This window comes from Ranitomeya imitator, chromosome 4 (assembly GCF_032444005.1).
Source record: "Ranitomeya imitator isolate aRanImi1 chromosome 4, aRanImi1.pri, whole genome shotgun sequence".
NCBI lineage: Eukaryota > Metazoa > Chordata > Amphibia > Anura > Dendrobatidae > Ranitomeya > Ranitomeya imitator.
The window spans coordinates 373,641,441-373,666,170 of NC_091285.1; the positions used below are offsets into that span (position 1 = coordinate 373,641,441).

Genomic DNA, 24,730 nt, shown 5'->3' on the forward strand with positions numbered 1-24,730 from the left:
AGAACAATGCAAATACTATCATTTTTATATTCTATACAAAGATGAAACAAATGGGAAAAATACCCAGTATAATTATTACAGCCTGGTCTTAATTGCATTATTGAGTTTTATTCCTACTAGCCTTTTTTAATCTCTATGTTGGTTTTCAATGTGGAAAAAAAGGCCTTCAACCTTCAGTTTAGTTGTTTTGACTGCTATTATCATGTTTTAATGTTGGGACTTAATACTTTGACATTGATGGGGATTATCTAAGGAAGTAAAGAAGTACTCAGGCATCCATGGGCCGTTCAGTTTGGATTATAGACTTCCCATTTAGAAGAGAAGAAGAGCAGCTGTCTTTTAACCCAAGCAAAGTGTCTAATGACTGGGAAGAAGACAATTGCTAATGAATAATTCAACTTTAAAGTTAATAATTAAGTATAGTGGTGTCAAACCATATGGGTGGCAGTGCTCTAAGTTATGCCATAGGAAATCTCAATAAATTATCTTATCTGTCATGACAAATGGTGCACTATGCATTACCCTTGGTTCAGGTCAGCCACACAGTTTGTTCTATAGGATCATTTGGTCATCCTGTTAGTTTTAACAGTAATGTGCTAATTAACAACTGTCAATTTTAACCAAGTGTCCACTTAAGAGAGTTACTATTCTACATATGTCACAAACATGTGAACAGCCTGGGGGCACCATACAGGCTACAAACCTGCCCTGGCAGGTCCTTGCAGTCCTATAACTGTCATTTAATAAGCTAGGACAACACAATAAGCGTAACATGCACAATTACAGATTCGCAAGAACAAGATATATGTATTAGAATATGGTTGACAAGCCTGTACAAAGTAACACTTTCTTGGTTTGCTTTAGGGAAAAGGGTATTCATTGTGACAACTAAAAATAGAAGTCAAAATAATTGCATAGAAATACGTATTTTCTGTCCTGCAGCTACGTTAATATTGGTTAATGGAAATATCATAGACACTAGCTCACACTATTTCAATCACTGCAAATACATACTAGTTAACAATAACGAGATACCGATATCATAGTTTATACTAATATTAGAAGAAAAGCTGTGCAAAACTTGCATTATGTAATGTATATACAGTGTGTATATATATATATATATATATACACACACACATACAGTATATATATGTATATATATACACACACATACAGTGTATATATATATATATATATATATATAACTTCCTGTTTGTGGCACATTAGTATATGGGAGGGGGAAAACTTTTCAAGATGGGTAGTGACCATGGCAGCCATTTTGAGGTCGGCCATTTTGGATCCAACTTTATTTTTTTCAATGGGAAGAGGGTCATGTGACACATCAAACTTATTGAGAATTTCACAAGAAAAGCAATGGTGTGCTTGGTTTCAACGCAACTTTATTATTTCACGAGTTATTTACAAGTTTACGGCCACTTATAAAATGTGTTAAAAGTGCTGCGCATTGTGTTGTATTGTCAATGCAATCCTATTCTCCCACTCTTGACACACTGATAGCAAGACCGCAGAAGAAATGCTAACACAGGCTTTCAGTATCCAACACAAGCTGATTGACAATCTTCTTCGGTTTGGGGCTCCATGCAAGATTTCACCTCGTGGGGTAAGTATAATTCAAAGAAAGGTCATGAATCAGCCCAGAACTGCACAGGAGGACCTGGTCTATGACTTGAGGAGATCTGGGACCACAGTCTCAAACATTATCGTTAGTAACACACTACACCATCATGGATTAAAAACCTGCAGAAAATACAAGGTCTCCCTGCTCATGCCAGCACATGTCCAAGCTTGTTTGAAGCTCACCAATGACCATCTGGATTATCAAGAGGAGGCATGGGAGAAGGTCACATGGTCAGATGAGACCAAAATAGAACTTTTTGGTATCAACTCCACTCACCGTGTTTGAAGAAAGAAGGTTGCATACAACCCCAAGAGCAACATTCCAACCGTGAAGCAGGGTGGGGGAAACGTCACACTATATGGTGCTTTTTTTGCAAAGGGGACATGATGACTGCACGGTATTAAAGAGAGGATGGATGGGATCATATATCAAGAGATTTTGTCCAACAACCTCAGTAAGAGCATTGAAGATGGGTTGTGGCTGCATCTTTTCCAGCATGACAATGACCCAAAAAACACAGTAAGTGCAACTACGGAGTGGTTCCACAAGAAGCATTTCAAGGTCCTAGAGTGGCCTAGCCAGTCTCCAGACCTAAACCCAATGGAAAATCTTTAGAGGGAGCTGAAACTCAATATTGCCCAGCAACAGCCCCAAAACCTGAAATATCTGGAGAAGATCTGTATGGAGGAGTGGGCCAAAATCTCTGCTGCAGTGTGTGCAACCTTGGACAAGAACTGCTGGAAATGTCTGACCTCTGTAATTGGAAACAAAGGTTTCTGTATCAAATATTAAGTTTTGTTTTTCTATTGTATCAAATACTTATTTCATGTAATAAAATGCAAATTAATTATGTAAAAATTATACAATGGGGTTTTCTGGATTTTTTTTTAAGATTCTGTCTGTCTCAGTTGAAGTGTACCTATGCTAAAAATTACAGCCCTCTCCGTTCTTTGTAGGTGGGAAAATGTGCAAAATCAGTAGTGTATCAAATACTTATTTTCTCCATTATAAATATAAATATATACAACCTCTAGAAAGAACTAGGACCGACCAGAACCTCACAACAGAACGAAGCAAACAAACAGGTGCAAGCTGCTGTGACTGCATAATATGCAAAGGATAGAAAACAGCATCTCTCTGTATGCACCAAGATGTATGCAAACACTGAATGTTTTAATTTTACTTTCAACGCTATTAATACCCAAATAGGAAATACTTAAAATATTCAAGTACTTCGCACACTAATTGACAAACTTGTGTGTGTGCGCCAGCCATGAAAGGTGTTGGTTTGTATTCACCGTTTAGGATACATTTTATAGTTAAAAAAACAACAACTATTATTCAACTGTAAAACATTATGATCTATGTTCGTATGAATGCCTAATATTGAATTTAACTGTTCTCTCACTTCCCATGGCGTTATTTCTGCCAGAAACTATAGTGGGTCACACATTATTTGAATGACAGAAAAAGTTTTATAGCTTTCCCAAAATCAGATTAGCAGAAAGGGAACTAATTGTAAAAGCTCGACACCATAACACCCATAGCAAAAATTATTTCACACTTTAATTCTCAATCCGCATATGCCCTCTTCCTGAACTAACTGTAAGACTTTCCCACAGATGTAAAATGTTTAACGAAAGCTTCAACCGAGTGTTCAGTTTTCCTCTGATTTATGTCAGGCATCAATTTGAACTGAGTCAGGAGATTTACAACACAGGAATCTGAAAACTGACCCCGAGTACCCAATTGCATACTTTGATGGCGGCATTTAGCAATAATATCACACTCAGAATGAAACAGATCCTTTCCAACACACTTCCCTTTACTGTGATCTCACCCCAGTGTTAATATTTCAGCTATTCCTTTTAACCATCATTTTCCTCGCTGAAACATTCCCCTTCAGTCTGAGGCACAGACCTTATTACATGAATCGTCTATAAAAAATAAATGCATATGTTTTTATTTATTTTAAAAGCACTCTGGAAATCATACCTGTTCCAATAAACATTACATCATATTGTCCATCCTCTGCTTCCACGCGATCAACCACGATCTGGGAAAACTGATAATCCACTTCTGTTTTAATTATGATTGGACGGTTGTTGATTGGAAAAACAGAGTTGTACATGGCTGGGTGACTCCTGGCAAACATAATAACTTCATCAGGGAGATCTTTTGTTGAGTCAAAACCTCCGAAAGTCTTGCTCGGACACTAAAGTTCGATTAAATGAAGAACAAAAAATAAAGTTATTTTAAAGGAAGCAATCAATGAAAAATTTGCCTTTATAAGTAATCATCACATACTTTTACCTGATGAAACGTTTAATGGCAAATAACTGAAAAGAGATGAAAATCTGTGGATAGTCACCATAACAACCATAATTCAAAGTTTTGTGAGTTAACTATTAACTTCTTCAATGGCAGGTTAGTTCACATTTTTGCACTTTACTTTTTCCCTACTCTTCTTCCAAGAGCCATATCTGAGTTTGCTGCAGTCATTGAGGTTACAGGCACATACTGACAGTTACAGGTACATACTGGCTGTTCCTGAGTCAGACAAAAATGAAGGTATCTGGTTTTGCTTAGTTTTTTTGTGCCAAAACCTGATTCTTTAGCATAGGACTAAACTTTATCAGTATACATAGGAGACAAATCTAGCATGCCAAAACTACAGCAAAAAGCACAATAAAAGTTTAGGAAAACATGCTTTTTTTCTGCAGCTTCTTTCCTGCCAAGAGATCAGGTCTTTCTGCAAAAAAAAAAAAACATCTAGTGTGAACTTCCACCAAGATGTTAGCCTTTATGCGAACAATAAGGATTATAAACAATATATGTGGAGTCATTCGTGCAAGTGTATACAAATCAACATCCCAGATATTCATAGAAAAAGTTACAGAAAAGTTAAAAAAGTTACTATGATGAATAAAAAAATCAAAATAACACCAACAATTACATTTACTGTACTCAAACCAATTGACAGAGAGGCAACGATTAATGGGGAATCGTACTGAAGAGTATTTGGTTTCCAGTTAAATATATTATAGGTCTGTTTCCCATTAAACTCATGTTACAAAGTGATATCTACTATATAATTGTCTAAGGGTCACTTCCGTCTTTCTGTCTGTCACGGATATTCATTGGTCGTGGCCTCTGTCTGTCATGGAATCCAAGTCACTGATTGGTCGTGGCAAAACACCCACGACCATTGCCATGACCAATCAGCGATGGCCACAGTCCGGGGGCAATATGGCCGCTCTTTCCTGCTCACAGTCAGTGCCCGCTCCTTACTCCCCTCCAGTCAGCCCTCACACAGGGTTAATGCCAGCGTTACCGGAGCGCGGTGTAACGCACTCTGGTTACGCAGGTATTAACCCTGTGTGACCAACTTTTTACTATTGATGCTGCGTATGCAGCATCAATAGTAAAAAGATCTAATGTTACAAATAAGAATAATAAAAAAAGGTTATTCTGACCCTCCGATGTCGCGTCCTGTCCAGTGCAAGTGGCAGGTTCCGGTGCTAAGGATGCTATGCGAGAAGGACCTGCCATGACGTCACGGTCATGTGACGTCATCACAGGTCCTGCGCTTATACCAACCCTGGGACCGGAAGCTGCCGCGTTCACCGCACACAGGCGACAGGACTACAAGGGGCCCTCGGAAGGTGAATATATGTTTATTTTTTATTTTTTAACCTGTTACATATGTGGCTGGCCAATATACTACGCGTCTGTTCTGTATACTACGTCGCTGTGCAATATACTATGTGGCTGGGCAATATAATATGTGACTGGGCAATATACTACATGACTGGGCAATATACTACATGACTGGGCAATATACTATGTGACTGGGCAATATACTATGTGGCTGGCAATATACTACGTCACTGGGCAATATACTACATCACTGGGCAATATACTACGTGACTGGGCAATATACGTCACTGGGCAATATACTATGTAGCTGGGCAATATACTATGTAGCTGGGCAATATACTATATAGCTGGGCAATATACTACGTAGCTGGGCAATATACTACGTGCTGGGCAATATACTACGTGCTGGGCAATATACTACGTGGTTGGGCAATATACTACGTGGACATGCATATTCTAGAATACCTAATGCGTTCGAATCGGGCAACCATCTAGTAGAATATAATAAGATATCTACTTATACAATTCAATTCAGCATACAATTCAAAGTACTTGTTCTCACCCACAAAACACTCCACAGTGCGGCACCCCCTCAAATCTCCTTCCTTGTTTCTGTCTATCGGCCTAGCCGACCACTTCCTCTGCAAATGACTTTCGACTAACCTCTGCTCTAATCCATACCTCCCACTCCCGACTCCAAGACTTCTCCCATGCTGCGCCAATCCTCTGGAATGCTCTACCCCAAAATATTAGGACTATCCACAATTTGCATAGTTTTAAGTGCTCGCTCAAAACACATTTGTTCAAAGCGGCCTACCACATTCACTAATCAAAGTCATTTTATATGTCTATCTACCCCCCCACCCCCTGAAGATGGCTGAACCATCATTGTAAATACATCATTGTAACTACACACCTGTATTTTGTATCTCCCCGACTCATTGTAGATTATAAGCTCTCACGAGCAGGGTCATCTTATTTTGCTTTAATTATTGTATTGTTAACGTTGTTACTTATGACTGTTGTGTTTGAAACTGTTAAACTGTAAAGCGCTGCGGAATATGTTGGCGCTATATAAATAAAGATTATTATTATTATTACTTGATGTGAGAATAACAAATTCTTCTTGTTTGGTATAGAACAGACTATAAAATTTATTTTCCAAACAGGCTCAAAATTGAAGTATACATTTCTCAAGAAAATACAACAGAGAACTAAATCGATCATCTTTGTTTTAACCTTGATCTAAGTGTTATTAATATTTAAATAGCAAATGGAATAAAAATCAATTTGGTCACAAACAAGCTAGTGTTACCGTCCAACATATTTCGAAGTTCACACATTCTATGAATTGATCTACGATCACAACATTCAATTATTTCATTTTCGCTAGTAATTAAATTCTTAAAAGTTGCTTTGATTTGACAGGAGCAACAACATTTTTATTTAGAAAACACAACTACATGTGTGTCACTAAAAATATTTAAAAGTATTCACTCCTCTGATATTTTTTATTTATGTTGCTTTCTAGTAAAACTCGTACTTTACTATTTAAAAATGGTATAAAACGGAATTTCTACAGGATGCAAAGTGATTTATAAATTACTATGAAAACAATTTCAGATTTGAAAGTTACAAGTTAAGCAAATACTTTATTTAAAGCATAAATTTCAACTACATACACATACAGTATGCTTGTATTCTTTGTTGTACACAGTTCAATTTGACATGCACATTATACGAAGCTACTTACTGTTCCAGGTCTGGGATAAGGAACTCTTCCTTGATAAGGCACCCACTGAAAATTTGGACCATCTCTGTGAGCATATGGACCCAAAAATACTCTTCGAACATCAGACAAGCTGTATATACACACAGCCGAACCCTTAAATACATTGCTAAAAAAATAAAAAAAGTAATATTCATTAGGTAACAATACCATGAGAGACGTATACCCTAAGCTTTCTATGAATTTTGTTCAGATTTAATATGTTTCATAGACCAATTCAATACGCTATCACAACATGTTAGCAAAACCCTTGACAGGACACAATTCACATCACAACTACTTGGTGGTACACATATAGACAAATATAGCATATATATCTCTTGACAGAGTATCTTCTATTATAAACAGAGTTTTTGTTTTCAACTCTGGTCATCTTTTGCAACTCATCTCTACATATGTCGAGCCAAGAAGAAATTTACAGAAGGCTACACTTCCACCAATATTTTTTTTTTTTAAGTGATACAAATGCAAATGGAAATCTCACTGTATCAACATAAATGAAAATTAAAATTATTAGGTAAAGTTTATATCCATCAAAGTGATGGCATATTGCAAAGATATGCAATTAGTTTATGAGCAATGGGCACCCATCTGAATGGGGCCTTGCCATAGATTTTAATTAGTGAATGGCAATGAGAGCCACTGCACGTAGAAAAAAAAACTATTGCAGGAGTGTAGCGCTTTTGAAACCCTGCAACTCTTTCAACAGGAAGATTGGTGTCTCACCAGTCATACTCTAGGATTACAAAGTGAGGCCAAATTTTAGCAATCTGCATCATTTTTTTTTTGACATGCGAATAATCATTTAAACTTATCTAATCTATAAAATCTGCCCATGTTTCAGTGTTATCATGACCAACATGTACATAACAGATAAAAGATTTGAGACATGCTGAATCAATTAGAGGAGAGCATAATATACCTTGAAGTTGTGAAAACTGCATAAACAACTGGATTCTTTGGGTCTTTAGAGTTCATTAAATACACATCCTCTATAGCAAATGAAAAAAAAGCATCTTACATACTTTTTTAATAGAATTACAAAATGTAATACAGATTGAGAAAACAAATCAGAGAATAAAAGTCTTCGCAGGGCAACAATTTAGTGAAATTTTGGCAAAAGTAAAAATATCATGTATTTACAAGTATGATAATTATCCTTATTTACCTAATGATAAGTGGTAGAATTGTAGAATATAGAGATCGCCAACATCTTGATTAGCAGATGCAGCATTCAATTCCATGCAACCGCTCAGCAGTAATAAATTAAGCTGGCCATTCACCTATCTCTACTGACACCCCGATGCACATTAAAGCACATATTGGCCAAGCATTCATGTATTTTCAACAGGGAAGAAGGAATTTAGGGCTGACTTATCTCCCGAAAAAAAAGGATCTGACATTGAAAGTCCAACTGGCCAATTCTTCTTTCCACTGACATCATCTATCAGGGTACAATAAGGAGGCCCACATACAAAAAAGATTGTTGGCCAATTAAGTTGAAATCGGCAAATTAAACAGACATTTCATCTAATTTTTATCTTGTCTTATCGTAATTTTTTTATATACATGGTTATTGTGTGTATATATATATATATATATATATATATATATATATATATATATACACATACACACAAGGTGGGCAATTTATATGGATACATCTAAATAAAATGGAAATGGTTGGCAATATCAACTTCCTGTTTGTGTGCGCATTAGTATACAGGAATAACAATGGTGTGCTTGATTTTAATATAGCTTTAGTCTTTTATGAGTTATTTACAAGTTTATGACCACTTATAAAATGTGTTCAAAGTGCTGCCCATTGTGTTGTATTGTCAATGCAACCCTCTTCTCCCTTTCTTGACACACTGATAGCAACACCTCAGAAGAAATTCTAGCACAGGCTTCCAGTATCTGTTGTTTCAGATGCTGCACATCTTGTATCTTCACGGCATAGACAATTGCCTTCAGATGACCCGAAAGATAAAAGACTAAGGGGGTCAGATCAAGAGACCTTGGTGGCCATTCAACTGGCTCACGATGACCAATCCACTTTCCAGGAAACAGTTCATGTAGGAATTCTCAGACCTGACACCCAAGATGGCGCACTACCACATTATGGGTGTCAGGTCCGGGCATTCCTACATGAACAGTTTCCTAGAAAGTAGATTGGTCATTGTGAGCCAATTGAATGACCACCAAGGTCTCCCAATCTGACCCCCTTAGACTTTTTTTCTTTGGGGTCATCTGAAGGCAACTGTCTATGCTGTGAAGATATGATATAAAATGTAAGTCCACAAGGACAGGGTCCTCTCCCCTCTGTACCAGTCTGTCATTGTAAATTTGTTTACTGTAAACAATATCTATAACTCTGTACATAACCCCTTTCTCATGTACAGCACCATGGAATTAATGGTGCTATATAAATAAATAATAATGATAATAATGTGCAGCATCTGAAACAACAGATACTGGAAGCCTGTGATAGCAACACCGCAGAAGAAATGCTATCAGTGTGCCAAGAGTGGGAGAAGAGGGTTGCATTGACATTACAACACAACGGGCAGCACTTTGAACACATTTTCAATGTGGTCATAAACTTGTAAATAACTCATGAAAGAATAAAGTTACATTAAAACCAAAAAAACATACCATTGTTTTTCATGTGAAATTCTCAATAAGTGATGTGTCACATGGCCCTCTTTCCATTGAAAAAAATAAAGTTGGATTAAAAATGGCCGACTTCAAAATGTCCACCATTGTCAACACTTATCTTGAAAAGTTTTCCCCCTTCGATATACTAATGTGCCACAAACAGAAAGTTGATATCACCAACCATTCCCATTTTTTTTAGGTGTATCCATGTAACTTGCTCACCCTGTATATTTATTTATTTAGATACATACACATATGAAGTAGTTTCGGTCAGCACTTTTACCCATTATTATAAAGTGAAAGAACAACATGTAGAGATGGGATTATTATTACTACATGAAAATTATAATAATGAGTTAATCACTAAAAAAACAAAAACACTCACGTAATTCATCAAAATGTGTGTCAATTCCATTAGCACCAGGAACAGAACAAATTAATCGAGCCTTAAGAAATGTTGTCCACTTGTTAACCAAACTTCGGTGCCCTCCAAAGTCATTCTGCCAATAATTGAGAGAATGCAAATAGTAAAATTCTGGCAGACTTATCAAAAAGAAGAATTTTTTTAATGTTGCCAATCATTAAATAACAAAAAACTACCATATGTATTAGATTTATAGTTGATTGATATTTTGAAAAATGTGGACTATATAACAAGCTCCCCATGCTATAGCACATTGCTGCAATGTTGGATTTGTCCTCCAATATAAATTATGTTGCTGTGCAATATGTTGGTGTATTTAGTCTCTTGGGAAAGAACATGATTTTGTTTTGCATTTGGAAAATATCTCAAATGTGTTGCTCATAAGGATTTGTGGTTTTTGTCTTCACAGTACTTGCTCTACAAAAGTTCTTGATGAATAACATATTCTTATGCCATTGGGCATAAATATACATATGTATTGCTCTCTAAACACTTTAAACATCTGGTGCACGATCTCTTATTAAAAATAATAAGATGTCTCTTTATGAGAAAAGTGCAAAAATACTTGACATCGATCAGTTGCCAAATATTTGTTATTTTTCAAATAATAAAAAGTAAATGCTTTTAGCAAAGAGAAAAAGTTTTAAGAATGTTTTTTTCAGTTTTCTATGGAGTAATCACAGAAGGAGAAGATTGGATTCTTTACCTCTATGAAATAAAAAAATTAAAACTAATTCTGCAAGCAATGACATTGTGATAAAAGCCAGATGAAAATATGAAGGCTTTAGCCATTTAAAGTCAGATTTTTGATATATACTTAATTAAGCAACATTTCACTTAAATAATATAATTTTTTTGAGTCTAGTTAGGTTTTGAAAAGTTTAATCTTCATGTGTGCACATCTCACCAGACTTCCAACTTTCTACTTGCTGGATGCTGTTTGCGCTCTTTATCTATTGACATCTCTGTCTCGAATTGAGCACTTTCCTGTGTTGGAAGCAGAGACAGCTTTGCCTTTGCAGCATCAGAGAAGTGCAGGATCACTGAAACAGGCCAGATCCTGCAATCTGAACAGTGCTTACGAGCTCTATAGCAAGAGCTTGCAATGGTTGCACTCCTTGCCTGGAGGACCGACCATGGTTGACTTCAGAGGTGGTTGGTAATCTAGGCAATAAGCAGTAAACTATAGAATTAAAAATCCCTCTGTTCTTGAGAACAGAGATGATTATACAGATGTGGTACATGTTATAGTTGTTTGATTTAACAAGCACTTTGCAATTCTAACCATTTATGATGAGTTATCCATTTTATATCTTATGTAACCATATAAACATACTGTATTTAAGTTTTCCCTCATGTAAACTGCTAAATAAGAAAAAAAATACTTATTGCTATGTAAGTATTAAAGAAGTTTTTCATTAATGGAAAATTATCACTTCTCTCACCTATCCACAGGATAGATGAAACTTGCAAGTATCTAATCACTAAGAGTCCCATCTTGTGATCTTTCCTGTGAATAGGTAATATATTTTAAGTGTTTAAGCAGCCAAATTACAAGTGGCGTTAAAATGATTTTCTTAGGTTCATGAGAGCAACATTTTCATGGGTGAATCATTGCAGCTGATGTATATTTTGCTATATGATCCTTTTGTTTTATTGCACACAATAATGTTAAAACCATTTCCTTTTATTTTCATATTACCTTGCATAATTGACCTATCCTTGCATGTGTTGCTTTTCCAGTGTGTTCACCATCTATTGCATTTTCACGAAAGAAAAAATATACTTTGTCATCTTCTGGGTTGTCACTCTCAGGTACTAGATATGCCCCAATGAATCTAGGATCTAAGGAGATTAGAAACATAAATTTTAATACAATCAGAGGTCACTAACACAAAACCACAGTTTTCGAGTGCATGAAGTTAACAGTGACAGTCCCCATGCTCGGAACTCCAGTTGTTGCCAGAGCAGATAGGCAACGTAAAGTGTGGCTCTAGCTGTTCAGAACTAGGAGAATCTATCCTGCAACAGGCATGTTTGCTGGGGCATGATGATCTCCAGGCACAATCTTTACATGGCAGGACATCTCACAAGCTAAGTTATCTGTGGACTGATTGAGTTCAGCTCAGATTGAAATGATAATCATTGTATTAATTACATGTGGATCTATCAAAGTGTGGCTGCATTTATTATAGCTTTTACTGTATACGTGAGTTACTACTGAGGAACCTCAAGGGGAAACACATCAAGTATACAAGCTAAACATCTACTGGGATGCTTGTGGCTATTAACTAGCACTACATACTACTTAAATACTACGATGAACTCCGGCACTCAGAAAAAATAGTTCATTTAATTCTTCATTTGTTTTAGTCAATTAATTTCATACTCAGCAAAATTCATATTATGATGCCACAAATAATGTAGATATGATGGTTGTTTCACAGACAATTTATACACTTACAGTCCTTCGATAGCTCAGCTGGTAGAGCGGAGGACTGTAGGTGTATACATTGTCTGTGAAACCACCATCATATGAATATAAATTTTGCGGAGTATGAAAATAATTGACTATAACAAATAAAGAATTAAATGAACTATTTTTTCTGAGTGCCGGAGTTCATCGTAGTATTTGAGATCGTTATTTTCTCCTGAGCACCGATACTTACTGAGAGCACCCCATAAGCATTTTTGTACTACATACTACTTAGCCATATAATGGATGATTACAACTGACAGATATTGATAGTTATGGAGATGATATTGGTTGCGATAACGATATCAACTACAGATACTGGTAACGTCTATTGTGGTCTTGGCATTATGGTTAGCGCTCATACAGTTACGATACAGTACTTGTGATATTCACTACAGTTATTGGGTCATCGTGACTTTTATTGTATCATTACCAACTCTTGCTGTGTTACCTGACAGTACCTTGGAGTGATTTATAAGTACGAGTCTCTGTCTTTGACCCAAATAGGTGTCTTTCCCAGGTCAATGCTGGATTTATCTGTTCCTTATTAGACATTAGTTTAGTTTTGGTTTATTTTTTGGGGGTCAGAAAGGGATCTCTAGGGTTAGTCATTGCTGAGGGGGGGCACCATTTGCGTACAATAGGGTGCCAACCTCCACAAACAGGTAGGGTTCATTTAAACTACTTCCCTTGACTGTCACTCTCCAAGTAAAAATAAAAAATTCCTCCTCCCTACTTGCCCCTGGCTTATAGACTCTTTTACCATGTAATTTATTTTGCACTATAGAAAATTCATTATTTACATAGTAATAGTATTTGGCATATTGTTAAATAATTTCAATGTATATCTTATAAAGGAGTTTTTTAGGGGTATACTAGGAGATACTACATAAACCACATTTTACTCTGGCCAGAACAGTTACATCATAGACAGAACAAAAGCATATATTCCATGTAAACTGTAGCTTTTGCTCTTCAGGACTGTATTGCATGGTCTACATTTTATTTTAATATGGGATATCATTTTTCACTTGAAAGCAAATGTCTGGTCACCATAGTTTCCTCCTTGGATAACATAGTTACATACATAGTTATTAAGGTTGAAGGAAGACGTTAAGTCCATCTAGTTCAACCCATAGCCTAGTCTAACATGCCCTAACATGCTGATCCAGAGGAAGGCAAAAAAAACCCATGTGGCAAAGAGTAAGCTCCACCTTGGGGAAAAAAATTCCTTCCCGACTCCACATACGGCAATCAGACTAATTCTCTGGATCAACACCCTATCAAGGAATCTAGTGTATATATCCTGTAGCATTATACTTTTCCAGACAGGTATCCAGTCCCCTCTTAAATTTAAGTAACGAATCACTCATTACAACATCATACGGCAGAGAGTTCCATAGTCTCACTGCTCTTACAGTAAAGAACCCGCGTCTGTTATTATGCTTAAACCTTCTTTCCTCCAGACATAGAGGATGCCCCCTTGTCCCTGTCTCAGGTCTATGATTAACAACTGATTATTAAGATATTAAACTGCTGGACTTGGTAAAACAATTTTTAGAAAGAATTTCTTGGCAAATCTTGTTATTTTACCATGTAGAAACCTATACATCTTTTAATTTAATAAAAAAAGAGTGATAAATGTATGTACTGCACTCATATGCATTTCCAATAATGTATTTTGGACATAACATACATTCAATATCTGCCAATTAGCAGATGTCACAAAGGGTCTTTGATCCTTATGTGAGGTCTTGAATGGGTAGTGCACACGGTCACGATTTTCTTATATTGCCCATGGTTGTGACCCAATGCATACAATTTGTATACTTGTGGTCACATGATGACTAAACTCTCTTGGACCCTCTCCATTGTTTACTATTGAGAGAAGCAGAGTAAGTCTAGTCAGCACATAACCACCAGTATGAAAATGTCATACATGCAGTCACATGACATCTTAAAGAATCTGTCAGAAGGATTTTCAATGCCAAACTATTTATATATGCATGTAACTCTTTCAAACACACGTCCAGCAATACCTTTACATGGCCAGTCCGTTTTTTCTATTACGTAGAAATCAGCATTTGAATTGATATGCAAATATAGCTGAACTATCTCTACATCTCAAACTTCTATCACTTTACCACCCAGTGTTATCTCCTCCTACTTGACTGACAGCCTCTACACTGTATGAGTACAGACAAAAGGAACTGTCAGTCAAGCAGAAGGAGGCATCTCTGAGTGGGGAATAGAGCTGGAATGGCAGCAGATTCATTTCTACAAATGGTTTTCAGCCTTAATTGCATATAAAATCAAACACTGATTTCTCAGTAATAGAGAAACAGACTGGCCATGTAAAGATATTGCTGGACTGGTATTTCAAAGATCTACATGCCACATATATTGTCAGTGAATCCTGCTGACAGATTCCATTTTTATTTTAACCCCGACAACACCATAAGCCAACATGCCTTACACCTCTATTTTAGATAAGAATTTGAAATCTGAATTTACAACTAAAGGTACCGTCAGATTAAGTGACGCTGCAGCGATACAGACAACGATGCCGATCGCTGCAGCGTCGCTGTGTGGTCTCTGGAGAGCTGTCACACAGACGGCTCTCCAGCGACCAACGATGCCGATGTCCCCGGGTAACCAGGGTAAACATCGGGTTACTAAGCGCAGGGCCGCGCTTAGTAACCCGATATTTACCCTGGTTACCATTGTAAATGTAAAAAAACCAAACACTACATACTTACATTTCGGTGTCTGTCGCGTGCCCCGGCGTCAGCTTCCCGCACTGACTGTGAGGGCCGGCCGTAAAGCACAGCACAGATGTGACGTCACCGCTGTGCTTTACAGCCGGCGCTCACAATCAGTGCGGGAAGCTGACGCCGGGGGACGCGACAGACACCGAAATGTAAGTATGTAGTGTTTTTTTTTTTTTTTACATTTACAATGGTAACCAGGGTAAATATCGGGTTACTAAGCGCGGCCCTGCGCTTAGTAACCCGATGTTTACCCTGGTTACCAGTGAAGACATCGCTAGATCGGCATCACACACGCCGATTCAGCGATGCCAGCGGGTGATCCAGCGATGAAATAAAGTTCTGGCCTTCCTGCTCGGACCAGCGATGTCACAGCAGGATCCAGATCGCTGCTGCGTGTCAAACACAACGATATCGCTATCCAGAATGCTGCAACGTCACGGATCGCTATCGTTATCGTTGTTAAGTTGTTCAGTGTGAAGGTACCTTAACAGAATAAAAACCTAAAGAGATAACCTGAAATACAAGTTGGTGTGCATGCAGCGTGTAGGCGCATGTTCACACTGGCCACTAAGCTGGCAGTAAATAACAATAGTGCATTAAAAAAATATAGGATACTAAATTAACAATCATAACCATGTCAAGGTGACCCTATTCTATTTTAGATAAGAATCTGAATTTATGAATTTACAACTAACGGGGAATATAAAATGTTAAATTCTCAAACCTATACCAAACTTAACAGATTTGGTTCATGACTCACATTAAGCCTGAGGGATTTTCACTGCCTGCAAATGAACAACATAATTTGGAAACCTCAGCATTTGAAAAAAATCATCTAGAAATAAAATAGGATAAAAAATACCAACTCTAGCAGGATAAAAATGTAATTTAATTTGAAAAATAAAAAAAACTGTATTAGCTGAATAGATAAAACATGAACAAGGCATATTCTGACAGTCTGGATATGTAGAGAAGACAGTACCATACTTTAGAACGGTAATAAAGTAGTTAGATGAGGCAAAATTTTAAAGCGTTTCGAAAAAAGAGCACTTTATTACAGCTGCCTGGCTTTACGTGCTCACTCGGCATCAGGTAAGCTTCCAACTTAAAAAATCACTGTATTTGAAGTACCATCCCCAATGGAATTTGGTCACGTATCCCCAATTGTAGTATACAATGATACTTCACATTTCTTATATTTTTGTAATGCTATAACGGACAATGATTGATCACTTGCAAAATCTTTAGTGGTCACCATTTCATCTCCTATGCGTAATACAAACTCATTTTTCGCTACAGCAGGGGTGTCAAACTGCATTCCTCGAGGGCCACAAACCATGCGTGTTTTCAAGATTTCCTTAGCTTTGCACAAGGTGCTGTAATCATTATGTGTGGAGGTGATTAAATTATCACCTGTGCAGTACAAGGAAATCCTCAAAACATGACCTGTTTGCAGCCCTTAAGGAATGCAGTTTGACACCCCTGCGCTACAGCATGTTACAAAAGCAATTTAAATCATTTGTTTCTACACATTCCTCTAGGAAAAGAAGACTGCGATGATAGTTTTCTTTTTTTTCCAGAATAAGGACAATTTGACTTTGCATTGACTTTTTCTATTACTCTTTTTAATGACTTTGTTTGTATTGTTTAGCACTTGAGACAGGATATCTGCTATGTTAAGTATCTTGGTCATAATAAAAGCTCAGAAAATCAATCTGTATTGTAACTTCTTCACTCACTGGTGTTTAACTATTCCCTGAAAACACATAAAAATGACTACTTTTGCCAAAATGATCAACGATTCATATTTCCAGTGAAATCTGCCACCTGGTACAAGCTACATCTTAAATGAAGCCTGGGATAGTTTAAAAATTATTTCACAAAGGGCATCTGATATAGTAATGGACTCCCCGAGTTTACACTCCCTTTTCATCACTATTATTAAACAGCAGTTCATGATCTGGCACACATTTTAGCATAAAACATACAGTCATTCTTTATCACCCTGGGGATAAGAATTCATTATTTTCCAAGAGACGTATGAAATTTTTAAAATACCTATTCATAACGGCGGCATAGTTTTTTTTTTTGTTTGTTTTATAGCAGGAAATTGTAAATATCGTACAATATTCCTATTCGGAGAAGGCTATCATGCATTGAAAAAGTTTGTTATGCTTTGCTTAGTACGTTTTCAATTGAAACAAAAAGGGATAAGATACCTAAAGATGCTGAACTATGGAAAAACAAAGTAGTGGAGGTAGAGAAATTATTTTTAATACCATTCTTATTAACATAAGTATAACATGTATGACATGTATAACATAATTCCAATATCAATCCATAATAACAAAATGGAAAATATATTCCAATAAAAGAATACCTGTTACACTAGATTTGATGAAACCTGCAAGATTTCAACAACCAAATCCTGCAGATTTTTTAGGGAAATTGTTTTGCATGTACGTTATTTGCTGCAAATTGAAAATTTCTTACTATCCTCCCAAAGCATAATAAATATAGGATATAAAAAAAGAAAAATAAAGAATACTCACCTCAGTTCTCACTTGTCCCATAGTCTGCCAATTGACCAGTCCTACAAGCCTATCCTTTTTCTCTTCCCTGACTTTGTGCATCTTCTTCAACCTGCTTTACTCTAGGTTGTACTTCCAGAATTACCAGGCCTTTGATGTCCCTGCACGTTATGCCATTGTAGCGCATGTCGTGATGTGACGACATTGCAACATTCATCGCTCGAGGCGTTAACCATTGCCTCTTGGGATACAAGTCAGTCATGACATGCAGTGCAATGGCACAGTATGCAATGACATCACAGGCCTTGATTCCCGGGCCTAGAGAGAAGCAGGTCAAAGAATATCTATATAACCAGGAAATGCCAAAAGAAGCGGCATGAAGGACAGGATGGGAGGGTTTGTGAAACAGGTGAGCAGTAAGGTATTATTTTTTTAGCCTTTTGTTGGCTCTTTATGGATTAGCATATAGTAATTGACAGCCACAACTGGAGACCATATTGCTGAATTTGCACAGAGCAAACTACAAAAAAAAATCCATATTTTGCAGGATATAAATTTTTGTAAAATGTGAGAATTAATTTCCAATTGAGTTAGGTCATCTCTATGTTACAGTAATTTTCTAAACTAATAACATTTATGGACTTGTTACTTTCTGACTAAACTGCATTTTTCTTTAAGTGTTGCCTCTGTTTTCATACTTTCTCCAAATGAGCACCATCAAAACAAGTCTGGGAAAAGACTGAAGTCACTGGCTCTAAAAAAAAATATAGGTTTTCTTTTTTACTTTAGAAGGAACAATATTAATTTGTGATCTTGTTTATCAATTTTGTAACCATTAGCAATAGAGAACCTGAAATCAAAGCAATTAGAACTCAAGTTTAAAAAAACTGCAAGTGTGGCATGAAAAGTAAAAATATATTACCCATTCAGTTTTATAAGAGCTATTCTTCTTTCTTATGACTCCTGCATAAATCGTGTTATCTGCATATACTAACAATTACTTGAACAGTGTTTACATGCAGTGTCATCCATTCATTTTGCAAGACATAATATCTAAAAGACTCCATTATTTTGGCTTGCTAAATACAAAGAAACCACAAAAAAAGGTGACCAGAACCCAAAATTTCACTTTTTGGTCTTCATTTGTCTCATTGCAGTGAATAAAAATGCAAGAGAGCGCCAATGAAATCCGAAGTGCATCATAATTTTTTTTATGTTTTTCTATGGTCATTATTGATTCACAAAAATCAGTAGTGTCCTCACGGTATATCTAATAAAATTCAAGATTACACGGAAGACAAATCAAGGTTTCATTACTTATTCCCAGCTCATACACAGTAAAATCATTAGTATTGAGAACATACACTATACAAAGAGGTTGTACTGTTTATTTTAAATTGATTATTCACTTCATCAATTGAACACGGTTGGTCTCGCTGTTGTTGCTTTACCTTAATGTAAAATTCACTGTTTCTTCTAAACAAGATCTATAAAACATTCACAATTATACAGTTTAGTTTCATTCCCAAGTGTGACCACTACTGTCTGTAGCCCCATTACATAGTGACCTAAGTTTCCCTCATTTAGTGTTGAGTCTGTGACAAGCAGTGTGACAGCTGCTGCAGTTTCCCACGCTATCCTACAAGAAAGAGTAAAAAGTACAAAATAGAGAATGGATGAAAATGTTTGGTAGAGCAGAAAAATGATATGAAAGAAAACAGAAGTGTCAAAAGTTATTTTGGTGCATAGTGTACCATTAGTCTCCCCACTAAAAACGTTAGGCTCATCATCATAAAAGGTTAAAATTGCTTGTAAAAATAAGCAACAGAATTTACTTGTTATTAAAAATCTCTGTTCTCAAGAAGAGAGGGATTTTTAAGTTTATTGTTTAATGCTTGTTGCCTGGTTACCACCGATGTGGTTTTTCCAAGGTGGCTTGCTTCCTCAGCAACAGAACAGTGCTTACAAGCCTGTTTTGCTGGATTCATATAGCTTCTAAAAGCACTGCCAACAAAACTTGTATCCCCAATTCCTGCTAAATGTGTCTGTAGTACAGTGTAAATGTATTGAAATACCACCTGATTTCTGTCTTCTTGTGTTCCCAGCACCATTCCAGTCCTCATGTGGATTTTGTGACCTCAAATCAAGCTAACCAGATCATACGAAGGTATTTGTATGCACCAGAAGTTGCTTTCACAAGGTAAGTCTCATTTAGAGACTTCATAGGCTGAGAAAGGTGAAGTCGCACCACCTTACACAGTAGTCCATGTGTGATCCAGCAAAGATGAAGATATGAAATCAAGAGTAGGACGACTACAGTGCTGGAATCAGGGAAGATAATGATAAATACAGTTGTGGCCAAAAGTATTGACACCCCTGCAATTCTGTCGATAATGCTCAGTTTCTTCCTGAAAATAATTGAAAACACAAATTCTTTGGTATTATTATCTTCATTTAATTTGTCTTAAATGAAAATAAACACAAAAAGAATCATCCTAAAGTCAAATTGAATATAATTCCACACCAAACATAAAAAGGGGGTGGACAAAAGTATTGGCACTGTTCGAAAAATCATGTGATGCTTCTCTAATTTGTGTAATTAACAGCACCTGTAACTTACCTGTGGCACCTAACAGGTGTTGGCAATAACTTCATCACACTTGCAGCCAGTTGACATGGATTAAAGTTGACTCAACCTCTGTCCTGTGGCCTTGTGTGTACCACATTGAGCATGGAGAAAAGAAAGAAGACCAAAGAACTGTCTGAGGACTTGAGAAACCAAATTGTGAGGAAGCATGAGCAATCTCAAGGCTACAAGTCCATCTCCAAAGACCTGAATGTTCCTGTGTCTACCGTGCGCAGTGTCATCAAGAAATTTAAAGCCCATGGCACTGTGGCTAACCTCTCTAGATATGGACAGAAAAGAAAAATTGACAAGAGATTTCAACACAAGATTGTACGGATGTTGGATAAAGAACCTCGACTAACATCCAAACAAGTTTAAGCTGCCCTGCAGTCCGAGGGTACAACAGTGTCAACCCGTACTATCTGTCGGCATCTGAATGAAAATGGACTGTATGGTAGGAGACCCAGGAAGACCCCACTTCTTACCTTAAGACAAAAAAAAGCCTGGAGGCTGGAGTTTGCCACAACTTACCTGAAAAATCCTAAAACGTTTTGGAAGAATGTTCTTGTCAGATGAGACAAAAGTAGAGCTTTTTGGGCAAAGGCATCTACATAGAGTTTACAGGAGAAAAAAAGAGGCATTCAAAGAAAAGAACACGGTCCCTACAGTCAAACATGGCGGAGGTTCCCTGATGTTTTGGGGTTGCTTTGCTGCCTCTGGCACTGGACTGCTTGACCGTGTGCATGGCATTATGAAGTCTGAAGACTACCAACAAATTTTGCAGTTTAATGTAGGACTCGGTGTGAGAATGCTGGGTCTCCCTCAGAGGTCATGGGTCTTCCAGCAGGACAATGACCCAAAACACACTTCAAAAAGCACTAGAAAATGGTTTGAGAGAAAGCACTGGAGACTTCTAAGGTGGCCAGCAATGAGTCCAGACCTGAATCCCATAGAACACCTGTGGAGAGATCTAAAGATGGCAGTTTGGAGAAGGCGCTCTCCAAATATCAGGGACCTGGAGCAGTTTGCCAAAGAAGAATGGTCTAAAATTCCAGCAGAGCATTGTAAGAAACTCAATGATGGTTACCGGAAGTGGTTGGTCGCAGTTATTTTGGCTAAAGGTTGTGCAACCAAGTATTAGGCTGAGGGTTCCAATACTTTTGTCTGGCCCATTTTTGGAGTTTTGTGTGAAATGATCAATGTTTTGCTTTTTGCTTCATTATCTTTTGTGTTTTTTCATTTAAGACAAATTAAATGAAGGTAATAATACCAAAGAATTTGTGATTGCAATCATTTTCAGGAAGAAACTGAATATTATCTGACAGAATTGCAGGGGTGTCAATACTTTTGGCCACAACTGTAAGTACTTTAATGCATTAGAGACACATTTAGAAGGGATTAAAGGATAACTGTTGCTTTTCATATGGGAAAATAGCAAGTTAAGGCAATGCCATTATCAGCCTGATCCTGACTGTGAATACACGAGCAGCTCTCTGACACCCAATAAACAGAAAGCTTCATGCAAAAGTTGGTGAATGAGATTGACAGAATTTCTAGTGTCATACCATTATGACCAATGTGCTACAAATGAAATAAATATGCACAAACAATAACATAAGCTCCATAATTCTATATATTCCAGAGATGAAAGTATGCACATTCCAAATAAAGGATTTTCTGTGAAGCAAAAATTCTGGTAAAACTGTGCAAATATTTCCTTTCCTGAGCAATAATGTGAATTAGTCATGGTAATTTCTGATTTTAATCCTTATCATTACATAAAGTAACTAGAGACAGTCACGGAGTCCCTGACAAAATGTCCAATGTCAGCTTTACATAGTAAGATTAATTCAAGGATACGAAAATGAGCGGCACATCCATGCACAATGTTTAAAAATTAGCTCATGCTTTATTAAAGAATCATTAATAACATGGAATCCAAAAAGTATTTATAACAACCTAGATTTTAATATATATACTTTTTGGATTACATGTTATTAATGAATCTTTAATAAAGCATGTTTTTACACGTTGTGAACGGATATGCCACTCATTTCCTTATCCTTGAAAATTCGGCTGAACTTCACCAGCAGGACCAGCACCCAACACACAGATTCCAGCCTCCAATATCGGACTGCATGACATGGTGAGCCCAAAAAATCCCCCCTCTCTCCAAACAGTAAGAATATCTTGCCTGAGTGTAGACCTCAATGGCCAAGCCCATTTACAACCAGAAAAAGTGTTTGAATCAAGTTCTTTACATAGAGGCTAAATAAGGTAAGAAGGAGGGGCTGGGAATCACAGACAAGGAGGAGGAGAAGACTTAGTGCACAGCCCAGCCCTTGTGTACCGAAATCTAATTAGCACAAAACTTAAAATGGTGATTAAAGAAGAACCACTAAGTGGATTCAATCACCAAAGGTGTCAATGTATTCAATATTACAACGGCATTACAGTCATTTCTTTAACTTACATTTAAAAAATCGTGCTGATGGGTTCTCTTTATACACTTTACACATCCTTAAATACAACATGCTCAAAGTGAGCTAATAAGGTGTATGAGAATAGTGAAGCGAGTGCTAAGCCCAAGCTGAGGAATTATTTCTAAGCCAATATAGCAGAAAGGCATCTTAAAAAATCAGCTGTTACCACCTAGGGATGCCAGTAGGGCATGTGGAAGGGTACTGTTGTGGTGAGACAAATCCTTTAAAGTGCAATATTCTGATTTCTATTAATGAACACATTTAAAATCATTACATTTTCAGGAATCAATAAAGCCAATTGGTGTACTTTAATCATTCATGTGTATTAAGTAGACTCATTACATATTAACGGATCAATGAGCCATCTGAAGTGGTTCATCTAGACCCATTAAGTCCTAAAAATGATTCTTATTTTCCCAACATTTTACTTTGCCTTTTTCAAAGTGTTCTTTAAGAAAGAAGTGTTTCACTCAAGTTTCTGAAGACATGTCTAATGCCTGAATGTCTCTCTTTAACACCTTTGTAATTGATTAATGAATGTAAGTCTAATCTGCATACCATGTGGGGCTTTATTTCATGCTGCATTCCATACAGGCACTCTAGTATCAAGTGGGTTGGCCAAATTCATTGGACCATAGGACATGCTGTGTCTCTGTTACTATAGTTATTTCACACTTAACCTTGACTGTTGCTTTATGGATAGATTTTTTCAATTGGTCTTCAACAGATTGGAAAATCAGACTCAAATGCTTTAATGAGCTTTTGTATACCACACACTAATCCAATTGTTTTCCATTCTACAAACTTTAGGTCAACAATCAAGCTGCAGCCAGAAACTAATTAATTTGCAAATGGGCTTTATTTTCACAGGAGGAGATCTTTACAAAGCTATGTCAGTTAAGCCAGTCACACCATAGTGGCATGCATTGTCATGACATCCTCCCTCTGGTACATCTCTTAACTTCCCCTGTGCACATGAACTCAAATTACCCAGTCATCAGTAAATTTGTATTGAACACCAGCTGAAAGTTCAATGTAGTGGTCTGAATGAAGAAGATTGATCAATGATGGTGAGAATCATGTTGATGTGTGTGTTCCATTTGACACTGAGATTTTCAGAATAAAGATTGTTCACATAGAACTAAAAAGCAAAGTTTATTAATGAAGCTATCATTTTTTAATCTTGAAAAGATGGATGCATTGGTAAACCAAGTAGTAGCCTCATCCAGATTATGTAAAATAATAAAAAAAACAATGACTAGAGAATAGTGATAAGCAAACGTGCTTGGATAATTTGTTATCTGAGTATCTCGGGCATGCTCAAATAAAATGTTTGAGTCCCCGTGGCTGCATGCTTCATGGCTGTTAGACAGCTGCAAAATATGTGGGATTGCCTATTTGTTAGGCAATCATCAAATGTGTTGCGACTGTCTAACAGCCGCAAAACAGGCAGCCACGGGGACTTGAATATATTATTTGAGCACGCCTGAGATACTCAGATTACACATTGTCTGAGCACGTTTGTTCATCACTGCGTAGAATATCCCCTGTATTAATAACGTCAGTGGTTCTTTGGTCTGTTTACTTGTTCGGTGTCCTTTTGACAGTATTATTGCTTTTTTATTGTTTTTAATGTATTACTGAATAAAAGCTAATTTTTAGCATAACGT

General features: G+C 36.9%; 1 protein-coding gene across 1 annotated transcript in view; it reads right to left on the reverse strand.

Moving 5' to 3' along the window:
• SEMA3A (semaphorin 3A) overlaps window positions 1-24,730 on the reverse strand; it is a 372,399-nt gene that overhangs the window by 55,410 nt on the left and 292,259 nt on the right. Inside the window, exons 7-11 of the mRNA XM_069765162.1 lie at window positions 11,876-12,018; window positions 10,135-10,249; window positions 8,014-8,083; window positions 7,056-7,200; window positions 3,638-3,857 (exon numbers count right to left, since the gene is read on the reverse strand). Of these exons, the coding sequence (XP_069621263.1) occupies window positions 3,638-3,857; window positions 7,056-7,200; window positions 8,014-8,083; window positions 10,135-10,249; window positions 11,876-12,018 (693 nt within the window). The remainder of the gene's footprint in view (window positions 1-3,637; window positions 3,858-7,055; window positions 7,201-8,013; window positions 8,084-10,134; window positions 10,250-11,875; window positions 12,019-24,730) is intronic.